Raw genomic sequence first — 21,237 nt, 5'->3', positions numbered from 1 at the left:
CCTAATTTCTTCAGTTCCTCTAGAGATGCAATACTCTTCCTGATGCACTATTTTCCTTGGCAGAGGCAACTCTACGGCTTCCGTTTAGCCTTTCCAACCATAAATAGCTCCCACAGGTCAGAGAACCAATGTGAAATTCTGCCAATGTCTCAACATAACTATCCCAAGTACGCATTCTGGGAATGGAAAATAACCACAGGATGAGTTTGGGGACCCTCTGGATGTGAGTCGGACTTTGGCCAAAACTCCACTAATTACCTGGCCTCCAGAAGGTCCCACTTTAGCTGGAGGACCACAGTGTTTCTCAGTGACTCCTGGAATAAGCCTCAATTCATAACCAGTGTCTAGCAGAACCTTCAGAGTCTGTATTTGCTGGGTGACAGCACACACAGTGATTGTAGTGACCACAGTCTCCTTCTTTCAAATATCTCACGATTGCTTTGAATTCCTTCTTCCTTCTGACAAGATGGCCTGGAGCACTGACATGGCTTCCTGTGCCCTGAGCACTGCTTCAGCCATTTCTCTTTCCTGACACCATTCTCTCCCTTCTGATGTAATGTACACACCCGTTTGCATCATACTTGACCAATAATTCAAGAGTTCCTCCTAAGTCTGTGCTCATGTTGACCTGATTAGCCTCCCTGTCCCTGTGGTCCCCCTTGCTTCCCACTCTGTGCATTTGAGACCTTCACTGCATTCATGCTAAATTCTTTCCATTTCTTGGAAATGCGCCATCCCCCATGAAGCTCTAGGCTGTGCCTTTTCTTTGGCTGTTCTTTGCATGTTATTTTCATTCCTATCACCTTTGTATATCTGCAGGTCTGCTGTGAGCTCATTCAGTCAGGGGGCAGCTCCCTGATCAGCAACTGCAGCCCAGCTATGGTTATGGAAAGACCAAGGCTTGTGTCTGAGTCTGGTCCATGTTTTTGGTGTCTGTGACAGAGACTGAGGTCCTGTTTGGTTTGGGAAATGATGTGTTGACAGCAGAATGTGAGACAATACAAGAACGTTTAAAGTTTCCATTTAAGCGAGGTTGGTCAAAGCAAATCAAATTGCCCAGCGTAATATAAACATAGTGAGTGTTCTGCTTCAAGGAGTACAGGAGTATCTGCTGAAAATTAATACAGTTTATCACACTTGCTATCGCAAAATTTTATTAAAAATTTAACAAAGACTCGGTCTACTATCCTTTAGCCAGAATTGCAGAGGTTCTGGTCGACTTTTATTGCCTTTGTTCTCATTGTAGAAATAAAATTATAAAAGACTTATCAAATTAAAATCATACGAATACCTTTTCCTCTGTGTGTTAAAAGCCATGTTTGATTGCAATAATGACTGCTGTCAAAATAGGCATGTTCTCATGTTTTAGAATGCGTTGTTGGTTATGGAAAATAATTCATGGAATATTTTTCAAGTACAAACTTCATTTCTCTTTAGGCTGCCATAGAATCAGCCGTTCTTTCGTGCTGTGTGTCTGTGTTTGTTATTGGGGTGTGTACCTCATGTTTCTGATGTGTTTGTTATTGGGGTGTGTACCTCATGTTTCTGATGTGTTTGTTATTGGGGTGTGTACCTCATGTTTCTGATGTGTTTGTTATTGGGGTGTGTACCTCATGTTTCTGATGTGTTTGTTATTGGGCTGTGTGCCTCATGTTTCTGATGTGTTTGTTATTGGGGTGTGTACCTCATGTTTCTGATGCTTGCTGTTTATAATGAAAGTCATGATATTCAGTTCCTTGGAGCTGCAGAATGATAGGAAAAATACTTTTTGGTAGAAAATGTGGAGAAATAATGATTTGCCAAGTATGTGAGCTCTGTGTATTCAAAATACTATAAAACCACTGATTGACATGCTCAGGGTCAGGGTGATTAAATTTTTAAAAAATGAAATAAGAGAATAAAGTTAGGAAATCACTGCAAGGCAGACAGACAGACAGACAGACAGACAATCAGACAGTGCATTTCCCATAAAGCAATGTCAATGTGAATTAATGTGGATTTTGTTTCAGGATCCTTGGAGACCAGAAGCAAGTGTCACATTTGTGGTAAAATAAAATAACAGTCACTCAGAATCCTGTGTTTAAAAAAAAAAATCTATCGCTCAGGAATGTGGGGAAGGTATTCTCAGAGGAGCCGTGCACCGCCTAGAGGGAGGATACACAAGTGGCCACACCTCCACAGTTCATCACTGGATATGACTGGAGTGTTCCAGCAAAATCTGGATCCATTAGAGATACAGAGAGTCATCTAAAGGTTTATATGAGAACATAACATTACAACATGAATATCATTCTTTTCAACAATAAGAATTTCTTGAATTTTCTTTAGCAAACCGTTTGTCCTAGGATTCCACCCCAAAAGGTGATCTGGATAAGATACAGTCAGGGTTAGGTGTTGCAACTCCCTCTACTTATATATTTAGACTTGTAGAAAATGGTTTTATCCAAACTTCTGCGTCAATTCAGGCCCATTTAATAAACACTTGAGTGGCCTACCCAGCTGTTTTCTTGATACACCCTTGTGTGTATACAGCTCTCCCAGTTTCATTTCTGTGTCTGTGGTAAAATGCCCTGACACAAAGCAACTTTGCTTTACTGTTCTAGGTTTCGTCCTGAATGGAGGTCGCAACTCGAACCTGTCCACTGTCAAGAGTGGAGAGAAACAAACACACTCGCTGCTCTGTTTGCTTACTTCTCTGTGCTCGTTTTTTCCATTTTCACTCCGTGCAAGGTCCTTGCGTGGAGAATGGTGCCTTCTAGTGCTGGATCCATCCAAAACAATTAACTTTCTCTAGGCAATCATTCCAGATGTGTGCACACAGGTCTGCCCAATCTAGACAATTGGTCCTTGAGGCGCTGTGACTGTGTGACTCTAGTTATATCAATCTATGCTAATCATCACACTAGTCATTTGCTAAACAGCATGCTCTAGAGTGTAGTCTACCTTTCCCACTCACCCACAGCCCCGCATAAACCACTGTTTAAGCAGTGGAAGGCAGCGATGCTGGTTGGCACAAACTCACAGGCTTGGTGATACCGGATCACATGTAGAAAGTTTTATCAAAACAAAAGGTAGAAGGAATTGAAACGACACAATACCGTGACTTCTAGTGGCTCGGTTTAACCAAATCAAAATTACTGCCATGATTAGCATTTTACTCTGGACTCATCTGACCTCCTTGTTGAGCACCTCAGATTCTCCTCCCAGAAACCCTTGCTCAGACCGGAAGTTATGCTTTCCCTTTTCTACCTAGCTATTGGCTGTCATATCTTCATTAAACCAATCAGGGAAGGCAGGCGTGGAAGGACCAACTACAGCTATACACACTTTCATACAGTATACTCCAGCCACAGAATAGCTTAGGGAGTTCAGTAGTTAGCCCAACTTCCAAATGCTGTAGGTGACACGCACCCCCAGAGCTAGTGTAGCAACGGTGTGTGAGCATCGGCAGAATGTTGTTTTTTTGTTTTCTGTTTATATATATATATTTTTCAATGTGTATTGACTAAACAAAGACAAAGTTTTTATTTATTTATTTATTTTTATTTTTTTATTATTGGGTATTTATTTCATTTACATTTCCAATGCTATCCCAAAAGTCCCCCACACCCTCCCACACCCACTACCCCACCCACCCACTACCACCTCTTGGCCCTGGCGTTCCCCTGTACTGAGGCATATAAAGTCTGCTCGACCAATGGGCCTCTCTTTCCACTGATGGCCGACCAGGCCATCTTCTGATACATTTGCAGCTAGAGACGAGAGCTCTGGGGGGGGGGGGGGGGGGGAGAAGAACTGGTTAGTTCATATTGTTGTTCCACCTATAGGATTGCAGATCCCTTTAGCTCCTTGGGTACTTTCTCTAGCTCCTCCCTTGGGGGCGTTGTGATCCATCCTATAGCTGACTGTGAGCATCCACTTCTGTGTGTGCTAGGCCCCAGCATAGTCTCACAAGAGACAGCTATATCAGGGTCCTTTCAGCAAAATCTTGCTAGTGTATGCAATGGTGTCAGCGTTTGGAGGCTGATTATGGGATGAATCCCCAGGTATGGCAGCCTCTAATGGTCCATCCTTTCGTCTCAGCTCCAAACTCTGTCTCTGTAGCTCCTTCCATGGGTGCCTTGCTCCCAATTCCAAGAAGGGGCAAAGTATCCACACCTTGGTTTTCGTTCTTCCCGAGCTTCATGTGTTTCCCAAATTGTATCTTATATCTTGGGTATTCTAAGTTTCTGGGTTAATATCCACTTATCAGTGAGTACATATCATGTGAGTTCTTTTGTGATTGAGTTACCTCACTCAGGATGATGCCCTCCAGGTCCATCCATTTGCCTAGGAATTTCATAAATTCATTTTTTTTAATAGCTGAGTAGTACTCCATTGTGTAAATGTACCACATTTTCTGTATCCATTCCTCTGTTGAGGGGCATCTGGGTTCTTTCCAGCTTCTGGCTATTATAAGGCTGCTATGAACATAGTAGAGCATGTGTGTTTGACTTCAGAGGCCGCAGTTGCATGCCGGGTCCGCTGCTAACTCATGTTGCTTAGATACGCTGTAGGCATTCTTGAGAATTCGGAGGTAATAGAAACACAGATTCTGCTTTCGTGTACAAGTAAGCCATTCATTTCTTTTGGTAGCCACATGGCTTGCATCCTGGGACTTGTCCTGGGTTGTGGAGAAAATAAAGACAAACAAACACAAGTACAGCAAAACTGGGATCAGGTGGGGCCCCAGCACCTTTATTGTTAGAGTATTGGGAAAGGGTTGCCTAGTCTCCATAGGAGGTTTTGTAGGGAACAGTCTCAAGCTGTAAACATCCAGGAGGAAAAATCTACATTTGCTAGTTTTTATACACCCAACAATAATTTGTAACACTCACACAGTCCCCGACCCTCACAGAAAGTTTTGCCACCATCTTACTTACATCTGATCATTACAGCGACACCTTTGCCAGTTTCCCTGAGGTCTTGCAGTCCTTGGCATAATCTCTCAAGGATTCTCTCCAGTCTATGACAGGCGTGCACAGGGCAGAAACAGAGCTAGCAGTAGCCGTAGATTATCTGACCAACTTCAGCTATATAGGAAAGAGCCATTGAAATTATATTAGTTTTACTATTGAATTTTCATTAAAATAGCTTCTTTTCAGTAAAGCATATTTTATCGCAGCTATATTATATTTTTTATGTATGTGTTTTGCTCTTTTACATATTTTCTTTTAATAATTTATTACTAGCAAACTTTATATGCCCCAGTACAGGGGAACACCAGGGCCAAGAAGTGGGAATGAGTGGGTAGGGGAGCAGGGCGGGGGAGGGTATAGGGGACTTTTGGGATAGCATTTGAAATGTAAATGAAGAAAATATCTAATAAAAAAATTTAAAAAATAATTTATTACTCAATGAAACATACTCATGCGCACGATGCATTACAGACACTGCTCCTGTGGCATGGGGTGTCACTGTTAGTAAAAGTTGTGATGCTTACTCTTAAGATCAACTTTGTCTTGTGCCGTGAGCATTTGTGTTGCCAAAGTTCGCTGCCTATTTTCGTTATGAAGATTGAGAAATAGTTATTTTAGGCTTTAGAAGTTTTTGTAAGCACGGTATCAAAATTTTTGTGACTAGGATATATTTCTTTGGCTCCACATTAGTCCCTTACATTTTATGGGATCACGTTTTCTGACATTGGTATAAATTATTGTAGAAATCAATACATTATTTTATTTTCATTAAATGTTTAATATATCTACAAGAGTGGATGATTTCAGAAGTTATCTGTTTCTGCATACTTAGATTTTACTTTAGTCATTGAGATCCTCTGCAATTATATTTTATGAATTTACTTAGGTAAAACTTAATGTAATCATTCTAATTTTAAATAAAATTCTATATTTTCTTTTAAAACACTTTATGGTGTCAAAATCATACCATTAACATTCCTCCAAAAAAAAATCCCCAGGTGAGGGTTAGTCACACAGCCATATTTTATGATGATTGTACTGATAATCTGGTAAGTAAACCGGAATTTTTCTTTCAGAATTCTTAAAGTCACGCTATTGATTTGATTTTCATGGACTTAAGTGAGATAGTTTTTTTGGCATTATTGTTTTTATAAGTTATAATATAATTTATATGTGAGCCATTCTTGACAGTGAAAAAAATTATCATAGCCACAGTTGTAATAACTCAAAACCAGAAAGAGTGCATTGAGCTTTTGCTCCGATTCCCCAGCCATACTGCTGCTGATCAGCATTTACATATCATAGTTTAAATTAAATTAAATCAGATTGGCTCTACATTACTTGGCTCTGAGTAAATGGGGTTTGGTAATTCACTATTAGCTCAATCTGCAAAACTGATGTCATAACTCAGGTTTTCTTTTTTTCTGAGAGTCCTGCTAAGAACCTTTCGGTTTCAGTTCTAATTTCCATCCTAGATGGGTGGTATTTCTTCCTGGATAACGGGTAAGCTTTACGCCACAAGCTTGGAAAAGACCTGGATCCTAAGCCTGTCGACTGTGATATTTCATCACAAGTGAACTAGCATTTTGAGTGCAGCACACGAACTGTTTCAGAATGAGTGGGGCGATGCACTTCTGGGTCAGTAGGACCTCGTCAAGATTAAGTTTCATGTGTGTGATTGAGTGCTGATAAATGCCCGCGTTTCCTAATTCCAAGTTGCTCCACTAGGCACAGAAGTCATAGTATTGTTAGTGGCTGTGCTATAAATTATTATGAGCTAAGGATTTTTTTTTGTCTTTTACTTTTATAAATGCTTTTTCTATTAAACTCCAGGTCTTTAATCTTTAAATCTGAGCTGCTATAAATTAAGAAGTAGCAGTGAGGATTCATTTTTCTCAATTAAAATTAGGTTAGCTGTGCTTACTTAAAATTTTCTATTTGGAGATATAAATATGAGTAACACATAAGGAATATTTAAACAGATAAAGTGAACTCTCCAAACCAAAACAGGTATTATTACTCAGAAAATGAAAATATTTACTATCTACCTCTCAGAAATAATGCTTCTGGACTCCTTATCTAAAATGCTGCTATTATCTGGTGCCTTATCTAATGCTATTCTTTACAAACCTCAAATGCCTCTTCTAGATAAGATGGCTCAATGTAAAATCCATTTCCCAAAGGAAGTTCCTTACAAAGAACATTTTCAACTTTTATAAAACAAGTCTAGGGAAAATTTCTTCCATTTCTTTACAATGGTGTTTAAAGAATTGCTAATTGCCCTCTACAATTTAAATGCATTACAGCTTCTATGTATTCCCCTCAGTCAGTGTATAATCCTGTGCGCCCTTTTCTTTTTTATATTTTCACCTTAAAGAGCCCCAATAGTTTTTACATATCATATTAACTATTAATTTCTATGTAGTATCATCTTAATACTAATTTTTTTTTAGATTAAATACTTCATTGTCTATTGCTGAAAAATAGCTCTTTGTTTTAAATAGTATGTCAGTAAATATCTGGGTCCATTCCTAGTTATTCATTTTTTTGTAATCGTATCTCAAAATAATTGATTCAGTTGAAGTATATATTCAAATTTATAACCAGCCACACGGTGTCAGGCAATATTTAAGGCATTTTACATGATTCATTTCAGTTACTCATACTCCACGAGGTAAATTTATTATATGAAATTGATGAATGGATAGACAGAATAACTGTGCCGTTTCATTCCATACAGGAGATGAAGATAGGAAAAATGATTCCCACTCAACTACCAGTATAATTATTTGTTGAATTTTATTAATAGTGATGTTGAACACTAACCATGTGTAAAATATGGTTTTTTACTATAAGAAAACAGATAAGAATTTGCATGCATACATATATTTTTATATGTGGTACCATGATTAAGAAAGGTTCCTGTGGAAATTCTCTGAGCCAAGTGAATGAGGACTCCACGGGTCTAGACCACTCCTGGGTAGACAGAATGGTTTACTGGAGATCAAACTGCCAAGGCTGTTTCTGAGGAGCAGGATAAAGTGGGGGCTGGGAGTGGGAAGAGAGAAGCAAAAGCTGGTTCCAAAGCAAGTGCATTCGATTTTAGATCACAGTGAGCCAGGTGGGGTCCTTGTGCTGATGAGGCTGTTCCTATTGGCCCAAACTAGATCCCTCTGACCGCATTGGTGCCCTGGGGGCAGGCTTAAGCAGCTGTCCTGGGGGCAGGCTAAAGTTGGTGCCCTGGGAGCAGGCTAAGGGAGTTAGGTAATCAGTATTCTGCCTTAGCAGAGATGTTTTCTAGGTAACAGACTGGCCTAAGAGATTCCCTTGTATGCTGAATTTAGCACTGATTATCCAGTCCCCTTCCTTTTACCTGCTCAGAGTCCTTTTATTTAGAACATTGCCACTGGCACCACCATTTTGGGGCCTGCTTCCGACTGAACATTCCAGTTTACAAGGAAGCCTCCAAGAGAAAATAATGAAAGGGACGAGAGGGGACAGGAGGGGGCAGTTTGTGACAGATGAGGTACAGAGTGTTGCTAATTCGGGGAGCTGACAAAATGTCATTAGGAGAGAGGGATGGAGGGAAGCAGAGAGGAAGAGAGGGGAGGGGTTTCAACTTAGCAGACCGCTATATGCACTTTAAGACGGTTGGCATCCCAGCGAGAAGTGATGGAGAAACACAGAGGAAATGTAAGCGTGGGTATGAATGAGGCGGAGGCAAATGTCCTCAAAAGCTTCTCATCTGCATAAAGAACGCCACAGCGAGGGTGGGGGCTAAGAAAGCAGCCAAGTGCATTGAGCTAGGAGAAAGCCACGGGCGGCCCAGTAAGCCATTTCTTAGCTCTAAGTGTGATTGAAACGATCAGGTTTACGATAGCATTCGAATACTTAGAATGAGAGTAATCTGTGTAACATTTGTGCAGCATGGTCCGGGTGCTCTTTCTTATGTTGTATCCCAGACAAATGGCCTTGTTAGATGATCCACTTCCTATTTTAGCATTTTAAAAACATACTGCTTTGTCAGTTATACACAACATTTTATCAATAAGCACTATGCTAATTATTGGGAAGAAGTCTATGCTCCTAGGGTAGACTATCGTAGTGGACCTTAGCACATAATAATTTAAAAGAACCCTTTATACTTATTTTTAAAATTAAATAGGAATATATCGTATCAGGTGTTCAGATTTCCTGCACAAGACCTAACCCGTTTCTTTCCAAGGTCTGGCTAGGTCTCTGACTTCCATTGTATAAAACTGTTTTCTGTCAGCCTTCTGAATCGCCATAATCCAAACAGCAGCATGAATCAGCCTCGTTCACTTCCAGGTTGTCAGTTGGACCTGATAATTTCAGCACATCCCCGCACTGCGTTTCCAGTTTGTTTATCTCCAGTGTCGTATCAGAACCTAACTATGCATGGCGGGCTGACATTTTGCACAAACACATCAGCGTGTCCTTTATAAAATAAGAGCTGCTTCTTTAAAAATTTCTGACATTTTAGGGTAAATATCATGTTGCGGAAAATTCTCTTTCCAAGTACACTTCATACAACGTCTTTAAATCAGATCCTATGATTGAAGGCCATCAATTGTAGTGAATTCATAAGATGTAGTCTCTGTCAAATTCTATTTCAGATCTCAGCACACACACTTAGGTGTTAGGGTGGAGTGAGTTTGCAGTGGCTTCCAGCTGAGCTCTTTTGGTGAGCTGTTGTTTCAATTACTCAGTAGAGAACAGAGGAGATGGTAAAATCATAGCATAACCAGTCCTTGATTTGGATCGTAGTTCTTTGAATTGTCACTTGGGGATTTGAATTAAGCTGCTACAGGGTAAAGAAAACGAAAGGTTCACTTATACTAGCTAGTGTTTTGAAACATTTAAATGTAAGGCGTATAAACATGTAATATTTCTCTTTGGAACGGCCACAGAAAGTCAATGGAAAAAAATTGATTATTTATTGTGATCTGTGTTCAAGCTATGGCACCAGTTAATGGAAATCTTTATAATTAGATATTTATAGATTTTTAAGATTAGAAATATTCTGTATCCTGAGGAAATACTTTTGAGCAAACTACAAGTTTAGAATTTTATTCTTTTGATTGTTTCTCTGTTCCTTAAACGTGGTCAGCTGAGCGTTCATTCTAGTAATCTCATATATTTCTGTATGTAAAGAAATGGTGTTTCAGACCTGAGCAAGGCTAGCTTGAAGTTAATCTCAGAATTTATTAAGTAGAGGCAGCATGGCTTGGAGTACAGGGACATCCTAAGCTTACATAGAGTGTTTGAGTCCAGCCTGAGCTGGGGAGGCTTGCCAGAAGAAAGGAAACAACTGGCTAAGTCATTGTCTTAGTCAGGGTTTCTATTCCTGCACAAACATCATGACCAAGAAGCACTTGGGGAGGAAAGGGTTTATTCAGCTTACTCTTCTACATTGCTGGTCATCACCAAAGGAAGTCAGGAGTGGAACTCAAGTCAGATGCAGAGGCCATGGAGGGATGTTCTTTACTGGCTTGCTTCCCCTGGCTTGCTCAGCCTGCTCTCTTATAGAACCCAAGACTACCAGCCCAGAGATGGTCCCACCCACAAGGGGCCTTTCCCCCTTGATCACTAATTGAGAAAATGCCTTACAGTTGGATCTCATGGAGGCATTTCCTCAACTGAAGGTCCTTTCTCTGTGATAATTCTAGCTGTGTCAAGTTGACACAAAATTAGCCAGTACAATTGACCCCTTGTCAACTTGACACACAAACACATCACTAGTAAGCCTCAACCCTTACATTCTTATTCATCCCCAAGGTCTAAATAACTTTAAATGTCCCCCAGTCTTTACATATTCTTAAATTTTCAATCTCTTTAAAATATCCATCTCTTTTAAAATACAAAGTCTTTTTACAATTAAAAGTCTCTTAACTGTGGGCTCCACTAAAATAGTTTCTTCCTTCAAGAGGGAAAATATCAGGGCACAGTCACAATCAAAAGCAAAAAAATCAATCTCCAACCATCCAATGTCTGGGATCCAACTCACGATCTTCTGGGCTTCTCCAAGGGCTTGGGTCACTTCTCCAGCCATGCCCTTTGTACCACACGCATTGTCCTATCGGCTCCAGATGCCTGTACTCCACTGCTGCTGCTCTTTGTGGTCATCTCATGGTACTGGTATCTCCAAAACATTGCATGACCCCTTCAGTCCTGGGCCGTCAATTGCAACTGAGGCTACACCTTCACCAATGGCCTTCCATGGTCTCTCACAATGCCGAGCCTCAGCTGCTCTGCATGACCTCTTCATGCCTTCAAAACCAGTACCACCTGGGTGACCCTTACACATTACCAAGTCCCACTGCAGCAGGAGTACAACCTTGGCTATCTCTGGAACACAGCCTTTTTGTGCTTTCAGAAAACACTTCCCAGAAGATGTCACCTCAACGATGCTGGTCTCTTCTTAATCACCGCTAATTTCATAACTCCATCTAACCAGCATCAATAGTCCCAGTAATGCAAAGTTTTCACTTTAGTAGTTCTGGTATCTTGTTAATCACATCTGATCCTTCAGTCCCAGCTAACCAGAACCACAGAATCTTCCCAATCAAAATAGCAATGGCCTTGAAAAGAGTCTTTAATTTTAATTTTCCCTCTGAAATTTCACAAGTCAGACCTCCATCTTCTGCACTGTTCTCAACATTATCTTCCAAGTTCCTACACAACATACCACAGAGCTCATAAGAACAAATGTATCTTCAAGCCCAAAGTTCCAAAGTCCTTCCACAGTCCTTCCCAAAACATGGTCAGGTTGTCACAGGAATACCCCACTATACTGGTACCAATTTGTCTTAGTCAGGGTTTCTATTCCTACACAAACATCATGACCAAGAAGGAGGCTGGGGAGGAAAGGGTTTATTCGGCTTACACTTCCATACTGCTGTTCATCACTGAAAGAAGTCAGGACTGGAACTCAAGCAGGTCAGGAATTAGGAGCTGAAGCAGAGGCCATGGAGGGATGTTCTTTTCTGGCTTGCTTTCACTGGCTTGCTCAGCCTGCTCTCTTATAGAACCCAAGACTACCAGCCCAGAGATGGTCCCACCCACAAGGGGCCTTTCCCCTTTGATCACTAATTGAGAAAATGCCTTACAGTTGGATCTCATGGAGGCATTTCCCCAACCGAAGCTCCTTTCTCTGTGATAACTCCAGCCTGTGTCAAGTTGACACAAAACTAGCCAGTACAGGCATCAAAATACATTTCTGAAATCTTGTTCTAGAATATTTTATGCACTTTTCAATTCAAATTAATACCTTATTAAATAGAAACATATGTTTTACACTCAAATAAATATTCCCCATAGCATTAAATCTATCATACATATCAACATTATAAATAAATAAGAGTAAATTATTTTAAATGTTTTTGTCATAGTATCTTAGGTGTTCTCTTTATCTTTATGGCGAAAGCCCCAACAATACTCTGGTGCTAAATTTTGAAGTAGATTTCATTCCAAAAATTTAATTAAATGCTTTCCACTACCACGTACCAAATATTGTTTGAAGTGTTGTGTCAGTCGTGTAAAATAAGAATAAAAGCACTATGATCATGGATCCTATATTTAGTGAAGAACCTTCACATTAACCTCTAAAATAGATAATTTCGGATTATAGTAAAGTTGTTTGTATAGTACCCAGAGTAAGAAGGAAGGCGCCCGCTTTAGATGAGTGAGTGTTAGATGAGTGTGATAGCCATGGCAGGATGCAGATGATCAGCCATCAGCTCTTTGAACACCAGCTGCCCAGCATGGATTGAAATGACCCCTGCCCTTGCCTTTCCTTCCTTTGGAAGGCCTCCCTATCTCAGCAGGAAGGGCTTGGAGTTGCAACCTGGTGTTTCAGCTGGGTAAAGATGAGAACAGTCAGATACATTTGAACCTGATAAAACATTACATTTCTTCTGTTAACTTTTTCTTTTTTGTAAATTTTGCCTGTTTTGAGACAGTTTTCTGAAAGTATGCGTTCATAACCTAGCCATGTAAATACAGCATAGAGATTTTTTCCCCTGTTCTTAAGTCCTTTGGCACTTACTACAACACATAGTATAATTATTACCATTAATTGGTTCCTCCCCAAGTTAGAATTTTAATTTTTCAATCAATATATTCACATACCTGGTACAAGACCCTGAATACGATAGATTCTTAGTTTGATAATCAACTTATGAATAAATTAACATCTTTTAAGTGGACACCTTGAGTTGTAATCTATTTTCTTCTTCATGACAGAATATTTCCATCTGAACAACGTGTAAGGCAAATTTCCTGTTTATAGTTTTAGCGGTTTGGAGTTCATTAAGAAAGTGTTGGCATGTGGCAAGGACCTTTTTGTTGTGTTCTATCCTGGCAGGATCCATTATGTAACAAGGCAGAGGGTATGGGTCCAGGAATCTCTGCCTCTTCTTATAAAGCCACCAGTACCATCGTAGGGCTCACTCCATAATTAACCCAAACCGTGTATGGGCAGTACTGCCAACGGAGAAGTTTGAGAACTTATGTTTCCAGCACATCATGTTAGGGACCCCTTGGTCCTTCAGTTTGCCTCATGTAATGTTATTTCTCAAAGCTAGTGTGGTGTCTGACAGTGGGCTGCACGATTGCAGTGTAGAGATTTCCACAGCTGCCTGTTACAATATTTTCTACAGAAAATCTCCTGAGAAGAAACATTTTGAAAGTCTGGTACAATAGTCTTGAGTCTGCTTTGAGCAGCCAGTTTGCAACCTGTAGCATCTGTTGGTTGCCTAGCACAAAACTGACATGACCAGTCTCCAATCATTATTAAGATTCATTATTTTGCACCCTGGAAATGGCTCTGTGGGTGAAAGCACTCGTCCCGTAAGGGTGAGGATTTGAGTTTGGATTCCAGCACCCATATAAAATTGGTGGCTCACTTTGGTCTTCCTTCTTGAATTTCATGTGGTCTGTGAATTGTATCTTGGATATTCTAAGTTTCTGGGTTAATATCCACTTAAACAGTGAGTGCATACCATGTGTGTTCTTTTGTGATTGGGTTACCTCACTCAGGATGAAAGATTGATACAATCTAGTGTATCATAATACAATAACTAGAATAGTCTAGTCTAGTTCCATCCATTTGCCTAAGAACTTCATGAAGTCATGGTTTTTAAGAGTTGAGTAGTGTTCCATTAGGTAAATGTACCACATTTTCTGTATCCATTTCTCTGTGGAGGGACATCTGGGTTCTTTCCAGCTTTTGGTTATGATAAGTAAGGCTGCTATGAACATAGTGGAACATGTGTCCTTATTACATGTTGGAGCATCTTCTGGGTATATGCCCAGGAGTGATATTAGTGGGTCCTCAGGTAGTACTATGTCCAATTTCTGAGGAACCACCAAACTGATTTCCAGAGTGGTTGTATCAGCTTACAGTCCCACAAGCAATGGAGGAGTGTTCCCTTTTTCCACATCCTCTTTAGCATCTGCTGTCACCTGAGTTTTTTTTATCTTAGCCGTTCTGATTGGTGTGAGGTGGTCTTTTGTTTTGATTTGCATTTCCCTGACGATATTGAACATTTTTTTTTGGTGCTTCTCAGCCATTCGGTATTCCTCAGTTGAGAATTCTTTGTTTAGCTCTGTACCCCAATTTTTAGTAGGGTTATTTGTTTCTCTGGAATCTAACTTCTTGAGTTCTTTGTATATATTGGATATTAGCCCTCTATCAAATGTGGGATTTGTAAAGATCTTTTCCCAATGTGTTGGTTGACTTTTTGCATTAATGACAGTGTCCTTTGCCTTACAGGAGCTTTGCAATTTTATGAGGTCCTATTTGTCTATTGTTGATCTTACAGCACAAGCCATTGATGTTCTGTTCAGGAATCTTTCCTCTGTTCCCATGTTAGAGGCTCTTCCCCACTTTCTCCTCTATAAGTTTCAGTGTCTCTGGTTTTATGTGAAATTCCTTGATCCACTTAGACTTGAGCTTTGTACAAGGAAATAAGAATGGATCAATTTGCATTCTTCTACATGCTAACCACCAGTTGAGTCAGCACCATTTGTTGAAAATGCTGTCTTCTTTCCACTGGATGGTTTTCACTCCTTTGTCAAAGATCAAGTGACCATAGGTGTGTGGGTTCATTTCTGGGTCTTCAATTCTATTCCAATGATCTACCTGTCTTTCACTGTACCAATACCATGCAGTTTTTATCACAGTTGCTCTGTCGTATAGCTTTAGGTCAGGGATGGTGATTCCACCAGAAGTTCTTTTATTGTTGAGAATAGTTTTCGCTATCCTAGGTTTTTGTTATTCCAGATGAATTTGCAAATTGTCCTTTCTAACTCTGTGAAGAATTGAGTTGGAATTTTGTTGGGGATTGCATTGAATCTGTAGATTGCTTTAGGCAAAAGGGCCATTTTTACTATATTAATCCTGCCAATCCATGAGCATGGGAGGTCTTTCCGTCTTGTGAAGTTTTCTTCGATTTCTTTCTTCAGAGACTTGAAGTCCAATATTTGTTACATCAATTCTGTTACATGCCCCATGTTATAGACATAATTTTTATTATATTTTCATTTCTATTTCTTTGTTTTCCTATAACACTATGATGAAGATGTTTTCTTCATTACCATTCAGTACGGGAAAACTGAGATACACAGCTGTACAGTTTCCTAGAACATACGAGGCAACTCTGTGTAGTGTCGTTTCTAATGCGTTCTTCTCCACTCAGCCGCCATGCTATCGCCCCATGGTGTGTAGTAGTTCCTCAAGAAAGATTATAAAAAGAAGTGGCACATTGTTTCAGTGTACAGAACAAAATGTGTGCATGCATGTGTTTTCCTGGTTTCTTATAAAAAAGTAAGTATCAACCATGTTAATTGAAAACATGATCACTGTTAAAGAATTTCTTTGGAAGTTTCTGTAGGTGCATTTAATGTGTCTTCTTATTTCATGTGCAACTCCCCTCTCATGTTTCTGACTTAATTTTACCATAGGTCTTAGCTGCTCAACATCATAATCTGAAAAGCAGTCCTCATTAATATCTGTGTCATGCCCTCATTAATGATTAATAGTTTGCAAGTAAAGCTTGCACATTAGCATGCATTTGGTTCATGCATGTATGCTTAAGTCTTAATGTTTTCAGATTTAGAAATAACATGTTTGTAAATACTGTGAGACATCCCTACAGGCTTTGAAGAATTAAGGTTCAGTAAACTTCAAACTTTTTCATATTTTGATTTTTCAGATTGCGTTTTCACAACACAACACGATCATGGATCTCGTGCAGTTCTTTGTCACCTTCTTCAGGTAATTGGCTTTTGCTGAGTTTTAATCCGTTAATCATATGTGTGTGTGTGTCTATGTGTGCATGTGTGTGTGTATGTCTGTGTGTACAAGTATGTGTATGTGTGTGCATGTGTGTGTACTTGTATGTGTGTGTCTGTGTACATGTATGTGTGAATGTGTTTGTGTGTGTCCATCTCTGGGTGTGTGTTTGTGTCTCTCTGAGTATGTGCATGTTTGTGTATGTCTGTTGTGGTAAATCTCCCACCCAAATATTCCCTGGCAATAAAAGCACAACTCAATATGAATACAAGCTATGCTCCTAGATTGGGCTGATCTACCATTACACTACCATCTTTCCCATTCTATGAGACCCCTTAGAACTTGCGGATTCTCTAGGCCATGTGCTTCTGTTCCGCTTTCCTTCCACCTCCCCTTCTGTTGTCCTCTCTCTCTCTTTCTCTCCCAAAACCTTCAGCTCCACCTTCTCTCTTTCTCCACCCAATCACCGGCTCTAACCTTTATTTATAAATGAAGATGGGAAGAAGGTTTACAGGAAATCACCTGAATGCTGACTCATTCCTTGTTCACAACCCCTCACAGGAGAGGAGAATTATCATCAAATATAATTAGACCCTGGGCTAGCCACAACATCTGTCTGTCTGTCTGTGTGTGTTTATCTGTGTGTGTGTCTGTGTGTGTGTCTGTCTCTGTGTGTGTGTGTCTTTGTGTGTCTGTGTCTGTGTGTGACTGTGTGTGCATGTCTGTGTCTGTGTGTACATGTATGTGTGAATGTGTCTCTCTGTGTGAGTCTATTCGTATATGTGTTTGTGTTTGTGTGTGTGTGTGTCTCTCTGTGTATATGTGTATGTCACTGTATGTGTTTGCGTCTCTGTGTGTGTCTGTGTGTGTATGTCTATGTGTGTGTGCGCTCATGTGTATGTGTTTGTGTCTGTCTTTGTGTACATGTATGTGTGTATCTATGTCTGTATGTGTACATGTATGTGTGTGTCTGTGAGTATTTGTGTGTGTATGTCTATGTATGTCTATGTATGTCTTGTGTGTGTTTGTGTGTCTGTGCGTGTATAGTCTGTCAGATCATATTTGTCAATTGCTTATCTTATTATTCCATTTCCTGGATGCATATTATGTATGTCCATTGAGCAGATGGATTACACTTGCAATGCAGTTGTGTAAGATTTTTTTTATCCTGCTTTGTGCCCAGTGAATTCAGTAGAAAGACAACTCAGTTTGCATTCACTTTTCATGAAAATAATTAAAACTATTTTAATTAATGAAATGAATAGCACTCATACCTCCTGGGTTAGTTAAATCTTCTAGGTTGAATCAATTCAATTCATTATTGACTAATAACATGTGTGTTTAGTGATGTGCCAAAATGTGTGTTGACTTAGAAAACATTTCTGCTTTGAATGGGTTTCTAGTCTAGAAATACTACAATTGACTTCGAATAGAGTTAAGTTCCCAGGTTAGTAGTTAAGTAATGTATTAAAGTAAGTTCTTTTTTTTTAAATTTGATTTTTTTTTACACTCAAGATTTTATTCCCCTCCTGCTCCTCCCTCTGACTGTTCCACATCCCATACCTCCTCTCCACACCCCCCTGTCTCCATGAAGATGTCCCCACCCCCAAACCTTCCACCCAACCAGATCTCTAAACTCCCTGGGGCCTCAAGTCTCTTGAAGGTTAGGTGCATCTTCTCTGACTAAACTCAGACACATCGGCCTCTGCTGTATATGTGTTGGGGGCCTCATATCAGCTACTGTATGCTGCCTGGTTGGAGTCTGAGAGATCTCTGGGGTCCAGGTTAATTGAGACTGCTGGTCTTCCTACAGGGTTGCCCTCCTCCTCAGCTTCTTCCAGCTTTTCTCTAATTAAACCACAGGGGTCAGCAGCTTCTGTTTATTGGTTGGGTGCAAATATTTGCATCTGACTCAGAAGCTTGTTGGGTCTTTCAGAGGGCAGTCATGATAGGCCCCTTTTTGTGAGCACTCCATAGCCTCAGTAATAGTGTCAAGCCTTGGGGCCTCCCCTTGAGCTGGGTCCCACTTTGTGGGCCTGTCGCTGGACCTTCTTTTCCGCAGACTCCTCTCCATTTTCATCCCTTCAGTTCTTTCAGACAGGAACAATTATGGGTCAGAGTTCCCACACTTGATGCTGTTTTTCTGCTGGAGGTGGGCTCTACAAGTTCCCTCTCCCCACTGACAGGCATTTCATCTAAGGTCCCTCCCTTTGATTCCTGTGAGTCTCTCACTTCCCAGGTCTCTGGTACATTCTGGAGGGACCCTCCAACCTCCTATTTCTCAAAGTTGCCTGTTTCCATTCTTTCTGCTGGTCCTCAGGGCTTCAGTCCTTCCCCCCGCCCCCCAGTACCAGATCATGTTCCCCTCCCCCCATCCCTTTTTCCTCCCAGGTCCCTCCCTCCCAACTTGTGATTGCTTTCTTCTCTCTCCCAAGTGGGACTGAGATGTCCTCACTTGGGCCCTTCATCTTGTTGACCTTTTTGAGTTCTGTGGACTGTATTTTGGGTATTCTGTACTTTTTTTTTTTTTGGCTAATATCATCCTGGGTGAGGTAACTCAGACCCAAAAGGACATACATGGTATGTACGCACTAATAAAGTAAGTTCTTAAGATATAAATTCCAAAGGTAAAATACTTTGGAAAATGCTGTGTATTGTAATGTGACATGGACAACTGTGGATTGATTTTTTTTTTTAACTGACATTACTTCTCAGAGGCTTTGAGATGCCAATTGACATGTGTCTCTTTATGAGAGGTTAGTGGTCATAATTCCCAGAAGCACAGTAACCTGCAGCCACTCTTGTTTTGTATTCATTCTCATGGTTGTAAATGAAGAAAGAGATACTGGGCTTGGGGACGACGGTGTTCCAGTTAGACCGTCTGTGCTATGGAATCTCAGCTAAGTTATATTATAAACGTTGTCTTGGATGTGTACTGCCCAGTGGTGTCCTCTTGGCTCTTCTTATATAAGACACACACACACGTGCACACAACTTCAGAGCAGAGTGAAGTATGAATTTCACTCTGCCTACCAGTTTGTTTGGTTTGACTTGGCCATCAAGAAGCCATAGTACCTAGTTTCTCAGCATGTGGTTCATCATCCCTGTTTCCAAACGCCAGATAATCAATCCCTTCCCGGTATTCCATTCAGGTTTTTATATAATCCCTAGGTTCCTGTGTCGTCGCAGGAGTCTAAAAATACGTTACGTTAAGAGATAGTAAACTTTTCAAAGTTGATGAGCTCTAATGCCTGAGGAGCCAAGAGCCATGTGGAAATGAAGTGGGTGACAGTGGGATGAATTGAATCTGCGAACCTAATTTTTCCAGATTTTGAGCTATCTCATGCCTGAGTACGTTTACTAACTAGAACTCAGCTTCTCTGGAGAAAGGATTTTCCATCACCCATTCACTGGATGTTCATTATAATTGAGCTGAAATCTATCTTCCTGTAATTTCCTTTTGATTCATCCATAGGGGCACATACATAACACATCTGATCTCCCTCTCCACCTGCTGTCCAAGAGTTTAAATTCTTGTCTTCACTTTTCACCTTCTCTGTTCCTTTGCCTACCTTTTCAAATTTGATTAGTCACTGCGCTCTGAGAGTAAGCATGTTTGCCTGTGTGTCTGTGTGTGTAGTAACTATAATGTTTAACACTCAATACCGGCAGTATACATACCTGTCACGGCTGCAGAAGAGTTATTTATACTTCATATATTTCTCTTAAAGGTGAAACTTGAAGAAGCACTGTAAAATATGTATGTTTTATAATTCTTATTCCATACAACACAATGAATTTTTACAATAGTAACAGATTCTGTGTATTTTTAGAGAACACTAGAAGTTACAATTGAATGAGCGTTATTTCATGCATTAAAATAAAAACACTTGATGCAAAATAGTGTGGATTGACATATATTAGAATGTTAAATTATGTGTGAGAATTCACAGGTGAATGTACATATAAATTATTTAAATTTTAGATGCTTGGGACTTCTGATTTTGTGCATATATTTCAGTTCAGTAGCTCCTTTATTAAGCAAAAGAAAGCTAGTTCAGTGTGTACCATTTATTAGCCATGATTCTCTACTTTAGGTTAGCATTATAGACAAGGTGAATTAAAATATTCTAATCACTATGTGAAATCAAATATTTTTGACAGGCTCTTTGTCATTTAAATTTCTTCTAGTAGTGAAATGTAAATTAGATAATTTAAAATCATCCTATTGTTAAGCAAATACATGGACAGACTATTTTGAAGTGTATTAATTTACTCTTTTCGAAGGCTACCATGAAATTTTAGAGAAGGTAATGTTTGTGGACATCCTCCAGTCAGGCTGTTGGCCCCTGTTGCTAGTGCTAACCCAGCTACTGGGTCAGCATGTGATCAAGTGAGCCAACTCCAACTTAGTCCTCCTTCTGGGGCCATGGCTCAAATACTGTATCAAGATGGTTTTACCTTCTTATTCTGGAGACTTCTGATGGCAAACGCAATTGGGCCAGCACTAGGGAAGTCATTTATAGACTTGGCTTGGCTCCGATCCTAGCTCTTGGCACCCTCTTAAAGTAGGTCACCCAGCTTCTCAAAATCTCAGTCTTTATTTGTAAGATCTAAAGGTTCATCTTATTACTGTTGTGGTATGTGATAAACATTTTATTAAATGATTATAGAAGTGAGTGGACTTTTTTTTACAATATTTTTCTCTGCTATGTAAAATGGAATAGCAAATGGAAGCTGTCATTGTTTTTTTTTTTTTTTTCTTACTTGGTGTATTTTACAGTGTAGGATAGGGTGTAATTTAGCAGTTTCTCAACTTTCATATGTTATAATTGGACCACACTTAAACGAGGGAAGTTACTGTTAGATAAGGTCATAGACACTGTTGGCCTCCTATGAGCTGTAGAACATCAGTTGAAAAAATACTAAACAAAGAATTCTCAACAGAGGAATACCAAATGG

General features: G+C 39.9%; 1 protein-coding gene across 1 annotated transcript in view; it reads left to right on the top strand.

Annotated features, from left to right (window-relative positions):
• The window catches only part of Atrnl1 (attractin like 1), a 516,957-nt gene that overhangs the window by 148,988 nt on the left and 346,732 nt on the right, over positions 1–21,237 (top strand). Inside the window, exon 25 of the mRNA XM_021151617.3 lies at positions 16,196–16,257. Coding sequence (XP_021007276.1) covers positions 16,196–16,257 — 62 coding nt within the window. The remainder of the gene's footprint in view (positions 1–16,195; positions 16,258–21,237) is intronic.

This window comes from Mus caroli, unplaced genomic scaffold (genome assembly GCF_978045245.1).
Source record: "Mus caroli unplaced genomic scaffold, Mus_caroli_1 scaffold_20, whole genome shotgun sequence".
Classification (NCBI taxonomy): domain Eukaryota; kingdom Metazoa; phylum Chordata; class Mammalia; order Rodentia; family Muridae; genus Mus; species Mus caroli.
This window is presented reverse-complemented; position numbering and strand designations above follow the sequence as displayed.